The sequence below is a fragment of the Muntiacus reevesi genome, chromosome 2 (genome assembly GCF_963930625.1).
Source record: "Muntiacus reevesi chromosome 2, mMunRee1.1, whole genome shotgun sequence".
NCBI classification, from domain to species: Eukaryota; Metazoa; Chordata; class Mammalia; order Artiodactyla; family Cervidae; genus Muntiacus; species Muntiacus reevesi.
In genome coordinates this window covers 87847525-87868770 of record NC_089250.1, presented here as the reverse complement: position 1 = coordinate 87868770, position 21246 = coordinate 87847525, and the positions used below count along the sequence as shown (strand labels likewise).

General features: G+C 42.5%; 1 protein-coding gene across 1 annotated transcript in view; it reads right to left on the bottom strand.

The window, feature by feature from the left end:
- Positions 1-21246, bottom strand: part of PCNX2 (pecanex 2) — a 300484-nt gene that overhangs the window by 204094 nt on the left and 75144 nt on the right. The window contains exons 11-12 of the mRNA XM_065919838.1: positions 11708-11861; positions 11589-11621 (exon numbers count right to left, since the gene is read on the bottom strand). Coding sequence (XP_065775910.1) covers positions 11589-11621; positions 11708-11861 — 187 coding nt within the window. The remainder of the gene's footprint in view (positions 1-11588; positions 11622-11707; positions 11862-21246) is intronic.

Below are 21246 nucleotides of genomic sequence, written 5' to 3'. Positions count from 1 at the left end.
ATTTATACCATATTATACAACTTGCACCATATAACACATTCTCCCCCTCCCCCACTATAATTCAGACACACAAAACACCAAGGAAAAAAGAAAACCCCGAGGCTTACTCTGTTTAAGAAGGCTGAGAATATCAAAAAGAATGTTTTCCTTCTCAGACTCAACAAGATTTACCTGAAAATTTAATTACCAGCCTCGGATGAAACCTAGATCTAATTCAATGCTTCCCCCACAGCAAAACTTCTATTTGTGTTGTTCATTTCAAGTGCAAAACTAATTTAAATCACTGTTTGCTCTACATGGTCTAATTTGAGCTCCATTATTAACAAGAAATAGAATTATAACGTGGCTTCAATTTCCTTATGTCTTAGAAAGCAAGACAATTCAGGTGCAAAGTTTATATCTGCAGAGTCTGCATAAAATGCCTTAGTACCGTACAGTGGAATAATCCAATTTTTAAACATTTGCTATTTATATGCATTTTCCTCTGAGGAGGACCGAAAACATAACAGATTTCATCTGAGCCCTCAAAATATTGTTACAAAGAGAGCAGACACATTTTTATTCTTCTCTTGGAATGGACAGAAAAATTAGGGAAAAGGTGTAACATCAATTTTCCAGGGCAAAAGCCGATGAAGAATTTACATCTCACAAATCAATGCACAATTCCTAAGGTAACTTTCCAGGGCAAAAGCCAATGAAGAATTTACATCTCACAAATCAATGCACAATTCCTAAGGTTCAAAACACTACAAAAATGAATTAGGAAGAGAATATTCTTTGCAATTCATGAACTACTTTGAGTATAAAAAGTCAAGATGAAAGTGATACGAGTTCAGATATGAATTTTTAAAGTCACTGCCTTGAACATATTATATTTAGAAATGCAATTTAAATTGTTCTGCTTCTATAATAGAAATAGTCCTATTCTGAGACCATCATTTAATGGGAAAGAAAACACAGCCTATCCATGGGGGCTGGCTATGTTTGGCCCTGGGTCTGGGCTTAGTCTTAAAGGAATATTTGCACTATTATGAAATTTCCTTTTGAATCCAACTAGGTCATAGATTAATGGGAAAGGGAATACTTCTTCTGCATTTGAAAAAATAAAAAACCTGAAACTAAAGCCCAAGTGAAATCTTAATGCATTTCTTATCAAGTTAATAGCAAAATAAATTGCTTGGTATAGACAGCCACTTAGTATACAAACACAAAAGCATATGAGATCTTCCCTCAAACTGACATCATTTTAGAAATATAATTAAATACCTACTTCCCACTTGCCCTGATTCTTTTACTAAAAGGTTAAAACTTCTCCTGCTAGGAATTGAAAGTCTTTGGTTTCAAACAAATTAAAGATATCATCTTGGATCTGCCACATCAAACTTTACTTATTGGGTCTGGGAATGCTTTCTTTTTACCCGTAATTTATGACTCAAACTTTAACCCTCCCTTTGAAAGACCCTTCCCTGAACGTCATGCTACCTTTTGGGTCCCCAAACAATTCTAAGTGAATCACTAATACATGGCATGTGAGTCACTTTCATTTGCCTTGATTCCTAAGAACACCCATTAATAAAATTTCCCTGCTCCAGTTACTTCTTTCGTATAGGATTCAGTCCGAAAAACCTCCAAGGATTGATTTTTTTTTTTCAATTTAAAAATTACATTTGCTCCTCCAGGTGAAATCGGAACACAGTCTTTTAAAACTTATCCCAGTGTTTCCCATTCAAGTGTTTTTAACCTTAAAATACCCTAGGGGGCACTGCTGATTTCTGCTGGGGGGCATCTTGGAGGTTGCTTCACAAAATCTGCTCTGTACATGCATTTAGCTCTCCCAGGAGCCCCACCTACGCATACAATTTCTCAGCCTGTGCTCTGGTTTCAGGGCAAGTAAAGGATATGGTGAGAGAATCTATTAAAACCTGGAGGTCCCCATCTAGAGAGCAGTGGTACTTGTGACTAAGAGACTAGGTCATTCTAATTATCCTCTTACCAAGAGGGCAGGCTGCTCAAATGCTTCAAACTTGCTGTTGATAGATAGGTAGATAATAGGAAGGTAAACAGACAGACACATGGATGAATGGGTAGATAGATAAATAGATTAAATAGATAGATACATAGATATGGTTAGATATATAGATATAGAAAGGTAGAGGATTCAGTTCAGTTCAGTCCCTCAGTCGTGTCCGACTCTGTGATCCCATGAACTGTAGCACGCCTGGCTTACCTGGCCAACACCAACTCCAGGTGTTTACTCAAACTCATGTCCATTGAGTTGGTGATGCCATCCAACCATCTCATCCTCTGTCATTCCCTTCTCCTCCCACCTTCAATCTTTCCCAGCATCAGGGTCTTTTCAAATGAGTCAGTTCTTTGCATCAGGTAGCCAAAGTATTGGAGCTTCAGCTTCAGCATCAGTCCTTCCAATGAATATTCAGGACTGATTTCCTTTAGGATGGACTGGTTGGATCTCCTTGCAGTCCAAAGGACTCTCAAGAGTCTTCTCCAATACCACAGTTCAAAAGATCAATTCTTTGGCGCTCAGCTTTCTTCACAGTCCAACTCTCACATCCACACAAGACTACCGCAAAAACCATAGCTTTCACTAGACGGACCTTTGTCAGCAAAGTGATGTCTCTGCTTTTTAATATGCCATCTAGGTTGGTCAAAGCTTTTCTTCCAAGGAGAACTGTCTTTTAATTTCAAGGCTGCAGTCACCATCTGCAGTGATTTTGGAGCCCCCTCCCCCCAAATAAAGTCTCTCACTTTTCCCACTGTTTCCCATCTATTTGCCATGAAGTGATGGGACCAGATGCCATGATCTTAGTTTTCTGAATGTTGACCCTTTAAGCCAACTTCTTCACGCTCCTCTTTCACTTTCATCAAGAGGTTCTTTTGTTCTACTTCACTTTCTGCCATATGGGTGGTGTCATCTGCATATCTGAGGTTATTGATATTTTTCCCGGCAATCTTGATTCCAGCTTGTGCTTCACCCAGACTAGCATTTCTCATGATGTACTCTGCAAATAAGTTAAATAAGCAGGGTGACAATATACAGCCTTGACGTACTCCTTTCTCTATTTGGAACCAGTCTGTTGTTCCATGTCCAGTTCTAACTGTTGCTTCCTGACCTGCATGTAGATTCTCAAGAGGCAGGTCAGGTGGTCTGGTAGTCCTATCTCTTTCAGAATTTTCCACAGTTTGTGGTGATCCACACAGTCAAAGGCTTTGGCATAGTCAAAAAAGCAGAAATAGATGTTTTTCTGGAACTCTCTTGCTTTTTCAATAATCCAACAGATGTTGGCAAATTGATCTCTGGTTCCTCTGTCTTTTCTAAAACCATCTTGAACATCTGGAAGTTCATGGTTAATGTATTGCTGAAGCCTGGCTTGGAGAATTTTGAGCATTACTTTACTAGTGTGTGAGATGAGTGCAATCGTGCGGTAGTTTGAGCATTCTTTGGCATTGCCTTTCTTAGGGATTGAAATGAAAACTGACCTTTTCCAGTCCTGTGGCCACTGCTGAGTTTTCCAAATTTGTTGACATTTCGAGTGCAGCACTTTCACAGCATCATCTTTCAGGATTTGAAATAGCTTAACTGGAATTCCATCACCTCCACTAGCTTTGTTCATAGTGAATGCTTCCTAAGGCCCACTTGACTTCACATTCCAGGATGTCTGGCTCTAGGTGAGTGATCATACCATCCTGATTATCTGGGTCATGAAGATCTTTTTTGTATAGTTCTTCTGTGTATTCTTGCCACTTCTTCTTAATATCTTCTGCTTCTGTTAGGTCCATACCATTTCTGTCCTTTATTGAGAACATCTTTGCATGAAATGTTCCCTTGGTATCTCTCATTTTCTTGAAGAGATCTCTAGTCTTTCCCATTCTATTGTCTTCCTCTATTACTTTGTACTGATCACTGAGGAAGGCTTTCTTATCTCTCCTTGCTATTCTTTGGAACTCTGCATTCAAATGGGTATATCTTTCCTTTTCTCCTTTGCTTTTCATTTCCCTTCTTTTCACAGCTATTTGTAAGGCCTCCTCAGACAGCCATTTGGCTCTTTTGCATTTCTTTTGCTTAGGGATGGTCTTGATCCCTGTCTCCTGTACAATGTCACAAACCTCCGTCCTTAGTTCATCAGGCACTCTGTCTTTCAGATCTAGTCCCTTGAATCTATTTATCACTTCTACTGTATAATCATAAGGGATTTAATTTAGGTCATACATGAATGGTCTAGTGGTTTTCCCTACTTTCTTCACTTTAAGTCTGAATTTGGCAAAAAGTTGTTCATGATCTGAGCCACAGTCAGCTCCCGGTCTTTTTTTTGCTTACTGTATAGAGCTTCTCTATCTTTAGCTGCAAAGAATATAATCAATCTGATTTCGGTGTTGACCATCTGGTGATGTCCATGTGTAGAGTCTTCTCTTGTGTTGTTGGAAGAGGGTGTTTGCTATGACCAGTGCATTCTCTTGGCAAAACTCTATTTGCCTTTGCCCTGCTTCATTCTGTACTCCAAGACCAAATTTGTCTGTTATTCCAGGTGTTTCTTGACTTCCTACTTTTGCATTCCAGTCCCCTATAATGAAAAAGACATCTTTTTTGGGTGTTAGTCCCAGAAGGTCTTGTAGGTCTTCATAGAACCATTCAACTTCAGCTTCTTCATTATCTTCAGCATATTGAGACAGAGAATAGGGAGATAGATGATGGATGGATAGATATAGAAGATAGAAAGATAGATGATAGCTAGATAGGGAGATGGAGAGACAGACAGACAGACAGGTAGATAAAGATAAATGATAGTGAGATGGAGATGACAGATGATGGATAGATAAATGGATAGATGTAGAAGATAGAAAGATAGATGATAGGTGGATAGTGATGTGGAGAGAGAGGTGATAGAGAAAAAGGTGAAAGGATTTGGTTATAAGGAAGATGGAGTATTGGAACACAGCATTACTCTACCGAGGCTGTCAGCAGCCAGGCCATGCCAGCCCCATCCCATCTCTGCTGGTACCCATGTCAGCTCCAGGCTTCCTGCAGATCTCTGCTTCTCAGCCCAGAGGGCAGAAAACAGTGGCCTCCCACCCACTGAGTCTGCACATGTTCCTGCTTGGCGGAACTCATAGGCCAGCTCTTTGTGACAAGCTGATATACAGCAGCAGTGGCTGACATTTATCCTGTTCTCCTGTGCCTCGGGCCCTGTCCTACCTACAGGAAAGGTAGCCACACAGTTAACCCACCTGAAGAAGTCCTACTATTATTCTCATTTTGCCAAGAGCAAACTGAGGCATGAAAAAGAAATTTGCCCCAGACTTTACAGACAGAAGACAGTGTGGCTGACCAGGATTTGAACCCCGCTGCTGGCCACCTGGCTGCCTGGTCACTACCCACTGGCTCACCAGACCAGCGCAGATGGTCCCTGTATTTGGCCCTGGATCCTTCCAGCCCCAACACTCAACCTCACTTGGCTCAAGTTCATTCATAGTCATCATTCTTTAAACACACAATGTGAATGTTACCCATGTGAAGTAAACACAGAGTGTGGGGGAAAGCGTTCCTAACAGCGTTTCCTGGAAGGTGTTGACTCTTCCTGAAAGGACTCAGGAGGGTGAGAAGGGCCCCTACCCGGAAAGTGTAGAAAAAAACATAACTACCTGCTCTGTCTAGCCCCTCTGCAGTATGATGTCTACCTACGTAGAACTCTGTTCACTATAATAAGGGTTGGTTGTTTTTATAGTTTCTTATGATGGTAAGAGGGGCTTCCATGGTGACTCAACAGTAAAGAATCTGCCTGCGATGCAGGAGCTGCAGGTTCAGTCCCTGGGTTGGGAAGATCCCCTGGAGGAGGGCCTGGCAACGCTCTCCAGCACTCTTGGCTGGAGGATCCCGTGGACGGAGGAGCCTGTCAGGTTATAGTCCATAGGGTCACAAAGACTAAAGCAGCTTAGCACACACACACACAACGGTATAGAATAGTTTATTTAAGTATAACTTTTTGGTGGCTGTTGATTAGTTCTGTTTCACTGAAGACTTGGCAATTCATCTGTCTATTTAGAGCTCTTGAAGTTTTCATTTAAATTTTTTTAAGCTGAGATAGAGCTGACTTATATTGTGTTAGTTTCAGATGTACAGCTCAGTGATTTGTTTTGAGTTTTTTATTAACAAAGATTATATTCCATTATAGGTATATGAGATATTCAATATAGTTCCCTGTGTTATAGAGTAAATGTTTGTTGCTTATCTATTTTATGTACAGTAGTTTGTATCCATTAATCCTAAATTCCTAATTTATCCCCCCTCTCTCTCTCCCTTTGGTAACCAGAAGTATACTTTCTATGTCTGTGAGTCTGTTTCTGATTTGTATATAGATTCATTTGTACTAAATTTTAGATTCCACATATAAGTGCTATTGTATAGTATTTGTCTTTCATAGTTTGACTTATTTCACTAAATGTAGTATTATCTGACTTCCCAGATGATGCTAGTGGTAAAGATCCCGCCTGCGAATGCAGGAGATGTAAGAGACACGAGTTCGATCCCTGGGTGAGGAAGACCCCCTGAGGAGAGCATGGCAGCCCACTCCAGTATTCTTGCCTAGAGAATCCCATGGACAGAGGAGTCTGGTGGGCTATAGTCCATGGGGCTGCAAACAGTAGGAACAACTGCAGGAACTTAGCAGGCACCCAGTATTATTTAGGTCTATCCACGCTGCTGCAAATGGCATTTTCTGTTTTATGGTTGAACAGTATTCCATTGTTTATATATACCACATCTTCTTAATCCAGTCGTCTACTGAAAGCACTTGGGTTGCCGCCACGTCTTGGCTCTTGTGACTAGTGCTACTGTGAACACTGGGTGCATATATCCTTTCAAATTAGTTTTTTTTTTTTCCAGATGTATACTGAAAAATTTTACCTATACTCTTTGGTTCCCTTTCTATGTGGAGCAAAAGAAGATGATCTGGGGATGGGTGTCCAACTGTCCTAAGGAAGCTGACCCTAGTAAAACGCTAGCCAACAGGAATTCTATGGCCCACACTTGGTGGCATATATACCCAATGGGGTATTACTCAGTCATAAAAAGAATGAAATAATGTCATTTGCTGCAAAATGGATGGACCTAGACACTGTCATACTAAGTGAAGTAAGTCAGACAAATATCGTATTCTATCACTTATATGTGGAACCTAAAAAATGATACAAATAGCCTTCTTTACAAAACAGAAACAGACTTATAGACATAGAAAACAAATTTATGGTTACCAGAGGGGAACGATGGGGGAGGGAGAGGTAAATTAGGAGTTTGGGATTAACAGATAAAATCCCACGAATGGAGGAGCCTGGTAGGCTGCAATCCATGGAGTCGCTAAGAGTCGGACACGACTGAGCGACTTCACTTTTCCTTTTCACTTTCATGCATTGGAGAAGAAAATGGCAACCCACTCCAGTGTTCTTGCCTGGAGAATCCCAGGGACAGGGGAGCCTGGTGGGCTGCCGTCTATGGGGTAGCACAGAGTCGGACACGACTGAAGTGACTTAGCAGCAGCAGCAGCAGCAGCATTATATATAAAATAAACAACCAACAAGCACGTATTGTAGAGCACAGAGAACTATACTCCATATCTTGCAATAGCTTATAGTGGAAAAGAAACTGGAAAAGAATAGATATATGTACATGTATAAGTGAATCATATTATATTAGTTTCGCTGGGACACCAGAAACTAACATAACACTGCAAATCAACTCTACTGCAACTTTTAAAAAAGCTTTAATAAAATTTAAAAAAATCATTCCTCTGATAAACAGCACCTTTAGCAGGTGATCAAGGTCCACATCAAAAGTGGTAAGTCATGTTGATGGTACAGACCCTCAAAAGATGTGGGGAAAATGACACTTGAACTCTGCAGTCTTCCTCCCCAAAATCCATTACCCCAGTCCAATCATCAGATGAGCACCAAATAAATCTCAACTGAGGAATAGTCTATAAAATTCCTGACCAATGCTCCTTGAAGCTGTCCAGATCAGAAAAGCAAGGAAAGCCTGAGATACCGTCACAGCAGAGAGGAGCTTTAGGAGAGAGGATAATTAAACACCATGTGGTGTCCTGGATGCGATCCTCAAACCAATAAACAAAAAGATAATAGGAAAAACCTATGGAAATCTAAGTAAAACATGAACTTCAGTTAATAACGATGTATCCACCTGGGTTCAGTAGCTGTGTCAAATGAAACATTTTGATGTATGAGGTTAATAATAAGGGAACTAGGTATGGGGCTTGTGAAAATTCTCAGCCTTCTGTACCTGCAAAGTAGAATGAGAAAGGAAAAGAATCATTTCCAGAGGACTTAATATTCCAGGTCCTGTGCTAGGAACATTATATACATTGTCCAGCTCACTCATTACCAGCACTAACTGAGGTTGTTATTATGACCCCTACTTTACTCACACAAAAATTGTTAGCATTTGTCAAGCGCTCCCGCAGAGCCAGATTCTATGCTGAGCCCTGGATGTGCATCACCTTGCTTCCCTCACAATATCCTATTTTAATATTTCCTCTTTCACAGACGAAAAACCTGAGACTCAGAGAAGTCACTTGACCAACAGGCCGTAGTGTGCACAGGGGGAGGCTGAATTCAAGTCCGCAAACCTGCACGCTCCCCATCACCTGTGTTTCTCAGGTGTGACCTGAGGTCACTTCCTCCACCAGCGCCTGGGTGGTGTCAGAATGCAGATTCCCGGATGCTGTCCCAGCCACCCCCACGCAGGGTCCCAGCAGGTGTGGGGAAAGGCCCCTGACTCCAGCTCCATGCTGGGGATCCCAGTCTTTGGCTGCCTCTCAGATATTGCACTAGATTTTGCTTTCTGGGTTATCATTAGTGGATATTGGTTGTGCATGTATGCTAAGTCGTTTCAGTCGGGAGTGACTCTTTACAAACCTATGGATGGTAGCCCACCAGGCTCCTCTGTCCACGGGATTCTCCAGGTAAGAATACTGTAGTGGGTAGCCATTTCCTTTTCCAGGGGATCTTCCCGACCCAGGGATCGAACCTACATCTCTTATGTCTCCTGGATTGGCAGACAGGTTCTTTACCCCTAGAGCCACCCGGGAAACCCACTGTTGGTTAGACAAGTCTACAAGTCTGTGTAAGTTAAGGAACAGCTTCATCACCCATCACTAAATGACCAGTCTCTGATCCTCCAACTGATTCCAGGAGCTACTCTCACCTCAGTTTTTAAGCTCTCCTAGACCTGTTTTCTTTTACAATCAGAAGCATTTTTTTTTTTCAAGCCCAGGGTTGATGGTACCATATCTACTAGCATGCCAGTATTAATTCTGCAACTCTATCTGAAACACACAGTGTTATACCAAAAAAAAAAAAAAAAAAAAAAAAAATCATGCTGTCTTCTGGTTTTAACAACTTGCTCAAAGTTTGCCACCTCTGTGCTCCCGGAAGGAAACAAAGCAGAAAAATCAATCAGTTGAAGAACAAGAATAGACTGCATTTTTGAACAGCCACTCCCTGGAAACGAACAGAGTACTATAGTCTTGAACAGCACTTCGGTGGCAGCTGGATGGTGGGGTGTTTGGGGGAGAACGGACACATGAATATGCATGGCTGAGTCCCTTTAGTGTCCACCTGAAACCTTCACAGCACTGCTAATCAGCTGTACTCCAGTTCAGAACAAAATGCTTCTTTTTTTTGCACTTTGCTTTATCTGGCAGCCACTGATAAAGGAATCTTAGCCAGGGCTGGTGGCAGGCACAGAACCATCTCTCTACCAGACTGGACTGAGCTTTCTGAGGTTTTCTCATCTCTAAATAGTAAGGCAGTCTTCTAAACGTCTACATGGCTGAGACACATTACAAGAGGAAATACTTTATACCTACCATGTTTTCTTTCCTCACCATAATAGCTAGAAATGCTAACTCAAATCAGGACTAATCTACTTAGCAATCTGTGTAAGCATATTAATTACTACAATAAACAGACTTTGATGTCTGACTGTGGCTTCCAATGACATTAAGAGGAGTCACTGTTTCCTATCTCACTGTGACACGCTTGCCCAGATAAAGGAAGAGCAGCGGGGTATAGCCCTCTAGGAACTGGATCAATGTAGACACTACAACTCCAACTTAGAACTGTGACCCAGGGGTCCTACAAACAGTCATTACAAATCCACAGGGATGATAACAGCTGTTCTCACCATTCACCTCTGGTAGCATCATTTCGTGAGAGCACATGCAGGAAATGAATGTTTAATAGCCAATTACACCCCTCCCCCGGGTCACCCAGAAAGACAGTGACCCAAGCGCTGTCCCTAGGAAGCGGGGCTTATTTACAGCATCAGGAGGATGGCAGTGTCGCATCTGGGGTGGGCTGGGACAGAACATCACAGGGCTGAGCATCTCTGCTCACACCACCTAATCCAGATTCTTGACAATAATCACAACAATACATCTGTGATACCCTAATTATGCTGTTTCTCCTTATCTTGACATTCAGACGCTGGGACAAAAGAAGATGTATTCCATGTAAACCAATTATGGGGAACAGAGGAATTTAACAAGATAGCAACGTATGCCAGGTGAGCAGCCAATTATAGGCTTTTCTTAATTACTATGAGCTAAATATGAGCTATCACAGACTTGAAACCACTCCTAAATCCTGGATGTGAATTTCTTTTTAAAAGCATGATAGCGGGAAAGTCAAGTTTTCTTTCATCAGATAGGATTTTCAGGGACTCACAGGAGTTTACCATAACAGAGGAAGGAAGGTTTCTCAAAGAGCTGGGACATCCGCCAAGCAGTGGTTTTGGTGCAAAGGCATGCGGCCGGGGTCCCTGTAGGGACAATGCCGGACCTGGACCCACCACCCCGCACGGGAGGGAGCGCCCTGGTCAGTGGATGTTACCTGTGCTTCTGAGCTCAGGGAGGGATGTTGGAGCACCAAAAGATCAGTACTGGGGAGGCCAGAGTTTCAAGTATAAATAAGCCTCCCAAACAATGAGATAAAAGGTAACAATACACTTGAAAGTGTGGGATAGGAAGAGATCAGCTTCATGTAAAAAGAATAATGATCCGTGCTTACATAACCAATGTTTCCAATAACAGCTACCATTTATGAAGCAATTTCTATATACCAGGCACTGTTGTAAGCCCATGACTTGGATTATTTCAACCTCCACAGGCATTTTTACTATCCTTATTCACACACAGGGAAACTGAGGCATGGAGGAGCTCACTTTCCATTCAGGGTCCAACCTTCAGACACAGGAATCAGGAAACCAACACAGGCATCCTGACTGCAGACTCTGCCGACTTCCCCACTGGCTGCCATGCCTTTCCTGAGACGAGTTCAGTGAGATGCAAAAGGCCCTCCACACAGGATGGTCCCCAGTCTGGCCCCTCCCCACCACCATTCCCATCACAGCCTCAGATCTCCCCTGAACCTGACCACCACGCGTTAGTACTTCCATTTGACATTCAATATATATGCATATTGCTGTATACATTTGAACTGCTTTTGGCCATTCCCCATCTTCAATGCAAGCGGACCAGACAAGCCTGTCAGCGGACACTTACGTGGATTGGCGAGGCGGGGTCAGGCTGAACGCTCTAGAACACAAATCAGAAGTGTCTGGGTCATCATCTCATGATTTCAAGGCTACATTAATGATGGTAAGAATTAGATGTGGTCTTGCCTTTAACAGGGAATACTGGCAGCTGGCCATGACAAGGCAGAAGAGGAGGGCCCACATGTCTTTGCAAAAGCCTTGGTTCAACGTCAGAAATCCAAGCAAGGAGACCAGGATAATGAGTAAAACTGCCAGCACATTTTCCTTGACATCTTCAGTTCTGAGCAAAATAAACAAATAAAAACAATATTGAAAGTCCATCTAAAAATCTTAATTTATCTACTTAAAAAATAATTGCAATATATAGTGCAACTATACATAATATAGTTCTGTATTTTCCTAGTCTCCTGTAAATGTGTTATCACATTTCATAATTTTAAAAAATTAAAAAAACAAAGGGAATAAAAGGTAAGGTTGTCTGTTTTTATCTGGAGAATACCTGCGTGCTTCTAAAATGACTGTCCGAAGAGAGTACTTATCTGAAGCTTTAATGCTTGGTAACAAGATTCTACAGTTTCTTTCTTTCTTGCCTTATTACTGCATTCTACGTTTTTTTAAAGTCATATTTAACCCCCACTTTCTGTTATTGAAACAAGTGAAATATAATCCCTGTGGGTGTCCCTGGCCATTAAACCAGGTTTACTGGGAGAAGACTGTTAACAATTCCATCCACCACAGTGAAATGTGTTTCAGAAAAGAAGCTTCACTGACTCTATGAAGTGGAGGAAGGGGGTATACTACACGTGACTAAAGCAGGTAATCCCTTCCACATACAGGCACAGTGGCCAGAACTGGCTGCTCCGTTTCAGAGGCCAGGAGCGCTCCGGCCAGGGAGCTGTCAGTGCAGCGGGTCTGACCCACGTGTCACTGGGTGACCTCTCCAGAGACGCCACGTGAGACGTGTGTGGGGGGCAGAGAGAGGAGCTCATCCAGACAGCGGGTGTTATCGGCGGGTGTGCAAAGGGACAAGAAAGGGACTGCCAAGATGCTGATATAAAGGGGCTGAAGGCAGGATCACAGGGGAGGCAACGAGGGCTGCCAGTGGGAGGAAGTGGACCCATCAAAGTGCAAGAGGGGATGTGGAGACACTGGATGGGGGTAGAAAGAAAGCAAATTCCCCGGTGACTCTGACGGTAAAGAGTCTGCCTGCAGTGCGGGACACCCAGGTTCAATTCCTGGGTCGGGAAGAGCCCCTGGAGAAGGAAATGGCAATCCACTCCAGTATTCTTGCCTGGAGAATCCCAAGGACAGAGGAGCCTGAAGGGTTATGGTCCATAGGGTCGCAAAGAGTTGGATAGGACTGAAGACATCTAGCATGCACGCAAGAAGAGGGGATGTGAAGAATGAACCGAGGCTGGGACTATGACATTAGAGGTGGAAGGTTTCTATGAGAGGATGAGATGCGGGGTGGAATTACAGGAGGGAACAGTTGAAGTTAAGGGAGAACAATGTGGACCCCAAGGTCAAGAGTTTAGATGGACTAATCACTAGAATTCTGAGTGAAGTGAAGTGAAGTCACGCAGTTGTGTCTGACTCTTTGTGACTCCATGGACTGTAGCCTACCAGGCTCCTCCACCCATGGAATTTTCCAGGCAAGAATACTGTAGTTGGTAGCCTTTTCCTTCTCCAGAAGGTCTTTCTGACTCAGGGATTGAACCCAGGTCTCCCGAATTGCAGGTGGATTCTTTACCAGCTGAGCCACAAGGGAAGCCCAAGAATGCTGGAGTGGGTAGCCTATTCCTCCTCCAGCAGATCTTCCCAACCCAGGAATTGAACCAGGATCTCCTGCATTGCAGGTGGATTCTTTACCAGCTGAGCTATCTTACATTGCCTATTTTTGTCCATGTACCTACTGGTCTTTCCCATTAAATTATGACCATTTTTAGACAGGAACAGTTGGCTACTTCATCCTTGGCATGCTCAGGCACTCCAGAATGTTTTTCTTTAATTAATGGATTTTATTTTTAAAGCAGCTTTATTTTTTCAAGATTTTTTTATGTGAACCATTTTTTAAGTCCTTATTGAATTTGTTACACTATTGCTTCTGTTGTTTATGTTTTGGGTTTTTTGGCCATGAGGTATGTAGGATCTTAGCTCCTCAGTCAAAAATCAAATCCCCACTCCCTGCCTTTGAAGGTGAAATCTTAATCACTGAACCGCTATGGAAGTCCCTAGAGCAGTTTTAGATTCACAACAAAATTGAGGAGAAAGTATAAAGAGTTCGTACATAGCTCCTCCCTCCAAATATACACCCGCCTTCCCCCACCATCAGCATCTCCCAGTAGAGTGCTACATGTGTTTTAACTGATGAAGTAACACTGACAAATCATTACCAACTACAGTCCATAGTCTACATTATGGTTCCTTCTTGGTGATGTGCATTCTACGGGTTTAGGCAACGCTGTAATGATACATATCCACCATTACTGTATTATGCAGAGTACTTTCACTGCCCGAAAAATCCTCTGTGCTCTACCTATTCGTCCGTCCTCTCTAACGCCTGGTAACCACTCATCCTTTTACTGTCTCCATAGTCCCGCCTTGTCCAGATTCCACAGTGAAATCATACTTTTCAGGTTAGCTTCTTCCACTTAGTAGTACACACTAAAGGTCCTCTATGTCTCTGCATGGCTTGATAGCTCTTTTCTTTCTACTGCTCAACAATACCTACAGACCACAATTTGTTTATCCATCACCTATCAAAAGACAGTTACTTCCAAGTTTTGGCAATTATGAATAAAGCATCTATAAATGCAGGTTTTTGTGTGGAAGTAAGGAGCATGACTGGTAGGTCAAACTGTCCTCATGTGTTTAATTTGTAAGAAAATGCCGAGCTGTCTTCTAAAGCAGCCGGCAAAGTGGGATTACCACTTTGTAATCCCACCAGCAATGACACGAAGTCCTGCTGCCCCACACCCTTGCTGGCATTTACTATTATCAGTGTTTTGGATTGGGCCTTTCTGAGAGGGGGCTTCCCTGAGAGCTCAGTTGGTAAAGAATTCGCCTGCAATGCAGGAGACCCCGGTTCAATTCCTGGGTCACAAGATCTGCTGGAGAAGGGATAGGCTGCCCACTCCAGTATTCTTGGGCTTCCCTTATGGTTCAGCTGGTAAAGAATCTGCCTGCAATGCAGGAGACCTGGGTTTGATCCCTGGGTTGGGAAGATTCCCTTGGAGAAGGGAAAGGCTACCCACTCCAGAATTCTGGCCTAGTCTATGGGGTTGCAAAGAGTCAGACATGACTCAGTGACATTCACTTTCTAATAGGTGTGTGGTGGCATCTCATCATTGTTTTAATTCACAATGTCCTAATGATACACAATGTGGAGCATCTTCTCACACATTTATTTGCCATCTGTATATCTTCTTTGGTGAGGAATCTTTTCATAGTCTTTCCCCATTTTTTAATCAGGCAACCAAGAAGTACAGAGGTACAGAAATGTAAAGAACTCAGATATTAAGATGCTCATGTTGAAAACTTTTTTAAAAACTGGGGGAGGAACAATAGGTATTTGGTGAAAAGTGAAATTTATGTATTTTTTATTCTCTACTATGTACTTTTTATAGAGCTAAAAATATTTGTTTATCCAGTTCAGGTCTATAAAACACATTATGTATTCTTTAGCTTGCTCATAACATTTTGAGGTATCTATCTAAGACTATCTAAAGTCTTAGGAATAAGTCTTAGGAAATAAATAAGTCTTAGGAAATAAAACAAAAATTTCAATTAAAAAAAAACAAACTTTTTCTATTTGGAGAGAAAAAATAAAGTTCCTAAAAAGTAGTTTTTCCCAGTTCCTCCTCCACCAGGACGCCACTCCTCTACTTCCCCACCATCACTCCCCTCCCATGGTTCCTCATAAATATTGGGTGAAGAAGTTTGCTCACTGGGCAAGGGGTGTCATGATTAAGGCCATACTTTATAAAGATTTATCTTGCAGAGGTTAACAAGACGCACTGAAGGGAAAGGATAAATAGCACTCCCAGAGAGAAGTAACCAGAGCCTGGGAAAGTGACACAGCTGTAAAATTAGAGGGGACATGTGACTTACAGACACAAAATAGAACAGGGCAGAAAAGACTGTGATTGAACGGATTATGGGCCATAAAAGAGTGAAAGAATAAAGATGACTTTCAGCTTTCAATCTGGGGGAAAAGGCTCATAATGGCAGAAACTGGGAAGGAGTGTGCTAAGGAAAGCTGATGCATTTGTTCATGTAACGTAAGTGCTGGGAATACATCAGTGAGTGAAACTCATGAAGCCTCCTTTCAGTGGGCAGTGACATAAAATAAGTAACACACACAGAATAAGAACATGATAGACTATTGGAAGAGGATTAGCGCAACAGAAAAACGAAAAGAACAAGCTGAGAAGAGTTGTGAGTGTGTGGACAGAGACCTGATGGACTTTAGACAGGAAGGTCAGGCTAACTCTAAGAAAAAGCATTTGAAAGACAAAAGGGTCAGCCGTGCAGTTATCAGAGGGAAGCACGCACCAGGTGGAGGGAACAGCCAGCGCAAAGGTCTTCAGGCTGGAAGAGGGCCTGGTGTGGTGACCAACAGGAAGACCAAGAGGCGACCAGCACTCTGTTGTGCTAAGAGCAGTATGCAGGGGGATACTGGGGGAAATGTAAATTGGTGCAGCCACTACAGAGAAGAGTATGGAGGTTCCTTAAAAAACTGAAGATAGAGCTACCATACGGTCCTGCAATCCCTTTCCTGGGCATATATCCAGAGAAAACCATAACTCAGAAAGATACATGCATCCCAGTGCTCACAGCAGCGCTATTTACAACAGACAGGACATGGAAGCAGCCTAAGTGTCCACTGACAGATGAAAGAATAAAGAAGATGTGGTGTGTGCATTTATATATATGATGGAATACTACTCAACCATAAAAAAGAACGAATGATGCCATTTGCAGCAACGAATGGACCAAGAGATTATCATACTAAGTGCAGTAACTCAGAGAGATAAATACTATATTCTATCACATATTAGAAATCTAAAATACAGCACAAATGAACTCATCTACAAAAGAGAAACAGACTCATACACAGAAACCAGACCTGCGGTTGCCAAGGGGGAGTAGGGTGTGGGAGGGATGGATCGGGAGTTTGGGATTAAATACAAGCTATTTTACACAGGAGCGACAGACAACAAGGTCCCACCGAACAGCACAGGCAACTCGGGTCAATACCTTGTGATAAGCCATAATGGAAAAGAATATACATGGATAACTGAAACACTTTGCCTTACAGCAGAAATTAATGCAACACTGGAAATCAGCTATTACTTCAATGCAATTTTCAAAAAGGATAGTGTCCAGGGAGAATGGGTGTGAGCAGTTGACGCTCTTACAGTAATTCAGATGGGAGAGGAAAGCAGCTCAAACAAAGGTGGCAACATTAAAAGTGGAAGCCACAGTAGATGCATTTGAAGGAGCAGTAGACAGAATCTATGAGAAATTGAACATGGGAGTGAAAGGAAAGATTTAAGAATTATGCCAAGTTTTTTAACGAAAAGCTGAGGTGGGGGAGACCACAGGTGGAGCAGACCCGGGATGAGATAGAAATGAAGAGCTCAGTTTCAACTCTGATTATGAGATGTCAACCCCATAGTTAGATACACAAGTAAAGAACCAGGCAACAGGTCCAGGGTGGAGACAGAAATTGAGGGTCACTGGCAGATTACTGGGATTTAAAGCCATGAGACTAAATCTGATCACTAAAGAAAAGTGGGCAGAAAGAGAAAGACCAAGGGCTGAGCAGCTCCTGGGACACCAACACAAAGAGGTCACCTGCAAAGGGGACCAGGAAGGAGCCACCGACAGGGCAGAAGGAAAACCAAGAGAGGACTGAGCCCTGGAAACAAGAGAAGAAAGTAAGCCAAGAATAAGAGTCCAGGGACATGACTGACAGGATCAACCATGACCTGGGCCAGGGCAGGCTCCACGCAGTCCTGGGGTCAGAAGACTGAATGCAAGGGGGTTATGAGAAAATGGGAGGAGAGAAACTGGAAAAAAAAAATAACATGCAATGCTTCAAGGAACTCTGCTGCAAGGAAACCTGAAGAAACATGACAGCAGCTGGGGGAATGTGGTCCAGAGGATTTGTAAGGATGGGAGATATTGAGAGCACATCCTCACAATGACAATGATGGTGAGTTTGCCCCTGCTTCTCATGCCTAGCTCCCTGCTGTATTTCAGATCTGTATGCTTCCTCCTCAGATAAGGCTTCTGCCATCACCTGCCCTGACATCTGCGTCCTCTCCCCCCAAGTTTCTCTATCTCAGGCCTTCAGGGGTGTCTTCCATGGCACCAGGACCGTTCGGGGTCTTAGCCTACATCCCCCCGTGGAGTCAGGCCTCCTGAGCACAGGAACTATATGTCTGTTTCATTTATTGCTCTATACCCAGGGCTCGTTATAGAGCGTAGAGTGGAGTTGGTGTTTTGATTTTTTTTTTTTAAGTGTTGAATGAACAAATAAATGAATGAAACGATGCTTAGATGGACAGCTTTTTGTTTTAGATGCTAACCTAATAAACCAGTTAAAGAAAAAGCAAACCTAGGTGTTTTGCAAGACGAGGTAATAGCAGAAGAGAAAGGAAGAAAAAATGATAAAAGAAAAGAGAGACAAGTCTGAAAATATCTAAGCAGACTGGACGGCAAGCTGAAGGCAGAGAGAAGAGGCTGTGATCACAGGGACCCAGGATGCTACCACGATCAGAGGATGAGGAGACACATTCAAGGAAGATGAGCCTGAATCCCAGAGAAAAGTTAAAAAACATCAAACAGAAGTCTTTGGCCTGGGGGAGTTCAGCGCAGCGATCAGTCTGATTTCATTGCCTGTTATTCACCAAATTCTTCCAGTTTCTGCCAACACTTACAAGTTTCTTTTCAATTATGTATGTGTTTTCTTTCCAAGCTTTCATTTGGCAAATTCAAGGTCTCTCATCCATGTGACTTTAAATACTCCCAATGAATATCCAAGGTAATTTACGTATATATTTTCAAATAAAAACACAGCTCTGGTCATCAAAAACGTTAACATTTGTCGTGTGAATCCCTGTTTTCTTAAGCAGCCCTTTCAGATCATCACTGAACCAACAAGGTGCGCTAAGGAGGTGTGCTGCGGCCCAGGCCACGCGGGGCGGCGACTTCTCACACTGCGCGTCTGTGTTTTCACCAAGCTCCCAGGTGGATCTGTGTGCTGTGCCACAGTCCCAAGCTGCTGTTTTCCAGGCCAGTGTTCTGGGTTTTCCTTCCTCCTTACTCACTGTCAGCTGGGAGTCAAGGTGTCCCTCTCTCCCCTCTTCATTGACTGCCAACTAGAAAACCAGCTCACCAAGCTTGCAGGTGGACGACTGAAAGTAGGATTAGACGGGCTCTGAAGAAAGGGTGAGCTCTCCTTTCTAAGGGGCTAAGTTTCAGGGTCTGCATTTGACAACATCTACTTTGGCTGGAAAGGAACCTGGTGGGCGACAGTCCACAGGGTCACAGAGAGTGGGACATGGCTGAAGTGACTAGGCACACACACAGCACACACACTTTGGCTACAATCATTTATTTCATTTAAAATTTTTTTCTTCTGGGTTCTGGGTCACATTCCAAGTGATAATAATAACATCGCAAGTGCTCAGTTGTGTCTGACTCTTTGTGACCCCACAGACTGTAGCCCGCCAGGCTCCTCTGTTCATGGGATTCTCCAGGTAAGAATACTAGAGTAGGTTGCCATTTCCTTCTCCAGGGGACCTTCCCAACAACTAAGATTTAAAGAACTCTTTCTATCATTAATTTGGTTTGATCCTCACATCCTCCCCATGATATGGTTTTGTTGGGGTTTTTCCATAACATCTTATGGACTTTTTGGCCAACCCAATGGATTACCCCCATTTAACAGGAGACTGAGGGTAGTGGTAAAGAACCCACCTGCCAATGCACAGGTTCCATCTGGGTCAGGAAGATGCTCTGTAGGAGGGCATGGCAACCCACTCCAGTATTCCTGCCTGGAGAATCCCATGGACAGAGCCTGGCAGGCTACAGTCCATGAGGTCGCAAAGAGTCAGACACGACTTAGCATGTAACTTGCAAGAGAGGTGATTAAAATGATTTAACACTATAACCTTCACAAGATGATAATCATCTTCCTCATCATCATTTTTTAGATCTTCACTGGATTTTCAGCTAATTTTCATCAGTGAGTAGATTTTAAAATAAAAAACCCAGAAATCCAGAGAAATATTTGTATTTAATATGAAGGGTTAAGGCAAGTTAGTTCAACTTCCAATAATTTCTTTTTAAATGAATATTTCAAAAACACTTCTCATCTAACATACTGTATTATCTTGAATTATTTTAGTTAAGTATGACATCTTTGTTTAAGTGTGTGCCCCTGGGGTAACACAGTGTTGTTAGAAAAACCATTACAACTCCCTTCCCTGACTTGTGGGTCCTGAAATTTACTGTTGTAATTTTGCATGACTATAGTTTTTCAGTATGTGATCACACCACTTAAGACATTATGATAACAAGTAGTCACTGGGGGACCCACAACAGCCAGGCAGGCAATCAGCCTTCCCACTACCCCACTGACTGGCATTTAACTGTGAAGCTCCTGTGTTTTCTGATGACATTAGTAATAGCATCTGAATCTCCAAACCCACAACCTGTGAATATCACAATTCATTGTGGTTGTTGTTTAGTCATTAAGTCGTATCCGACTCTCTTGCGACCCCATGGACTGTAGCCCACCAGGCTCCTCTGTTCATGGGATTTCCCAGACAAGAATACTAGAGTGGGTTGCCATTTCCTTCTCGAGGGGATCTTCCTGACCCAGGGATCAAAACCACGTCTCCTGTATTGGCAGGAGGATTCTTAACCACTGAGACACCAGGGAAGCCCCCACAATTTATCTGCTCATATACTGATGCACATCCTGGTTCCTTTCAGTTTTTAATGATTATAAATACAGATATTAAAAACATTCATATGCAGTATTTGTGTGGATGTTTTCAAATCAGTTAGGTGGTTACCTAGGAGTACAATTGATGAATTATATGGTAAAACTGTTTACTTTAGAAAACTGCCATCCTGTCTTTCAAATTAGCTGTACCATTCTGTTTTTCCACCAGCAATGAGAAAAGGGTTTTTTTGTTCCACATTCTTTCCAGCATTTGCTACTGTCAGTTTTGCTTCATTAAACATTGTCATAGTATATAGTGGTATTTCATCATAGCTTAAATTTGCAAATCTCTAGTGATATAAAATGATAAGCCTATTTTTTTGTACTTGTTTGCCATTTGGATGTCTTCGTAGATGAGGGTTCTCTTCAGATCTTTAGCCCATATTTTAAAATTAGGTTGTTTTCTTATTATTGAAATTTAAGTAGTCTTTGTATATCTTGATATCTGATGTGCGTTTCATAAGTTTTTAATTTTTTTAAGTCTTTACTGAATCTGTTACAAGATTGCTCCTATGGTTTTTTTGTTGTTGTATGTTTTGTTTTTTGGCCACAAGGTATGGGATCTTAGCTGCCCAACCAGGGGTCAAACCTGCCCCCCCCCCCACATTACAAGGTGAAGTCTTAGCCACTGCACCCCCAGGGA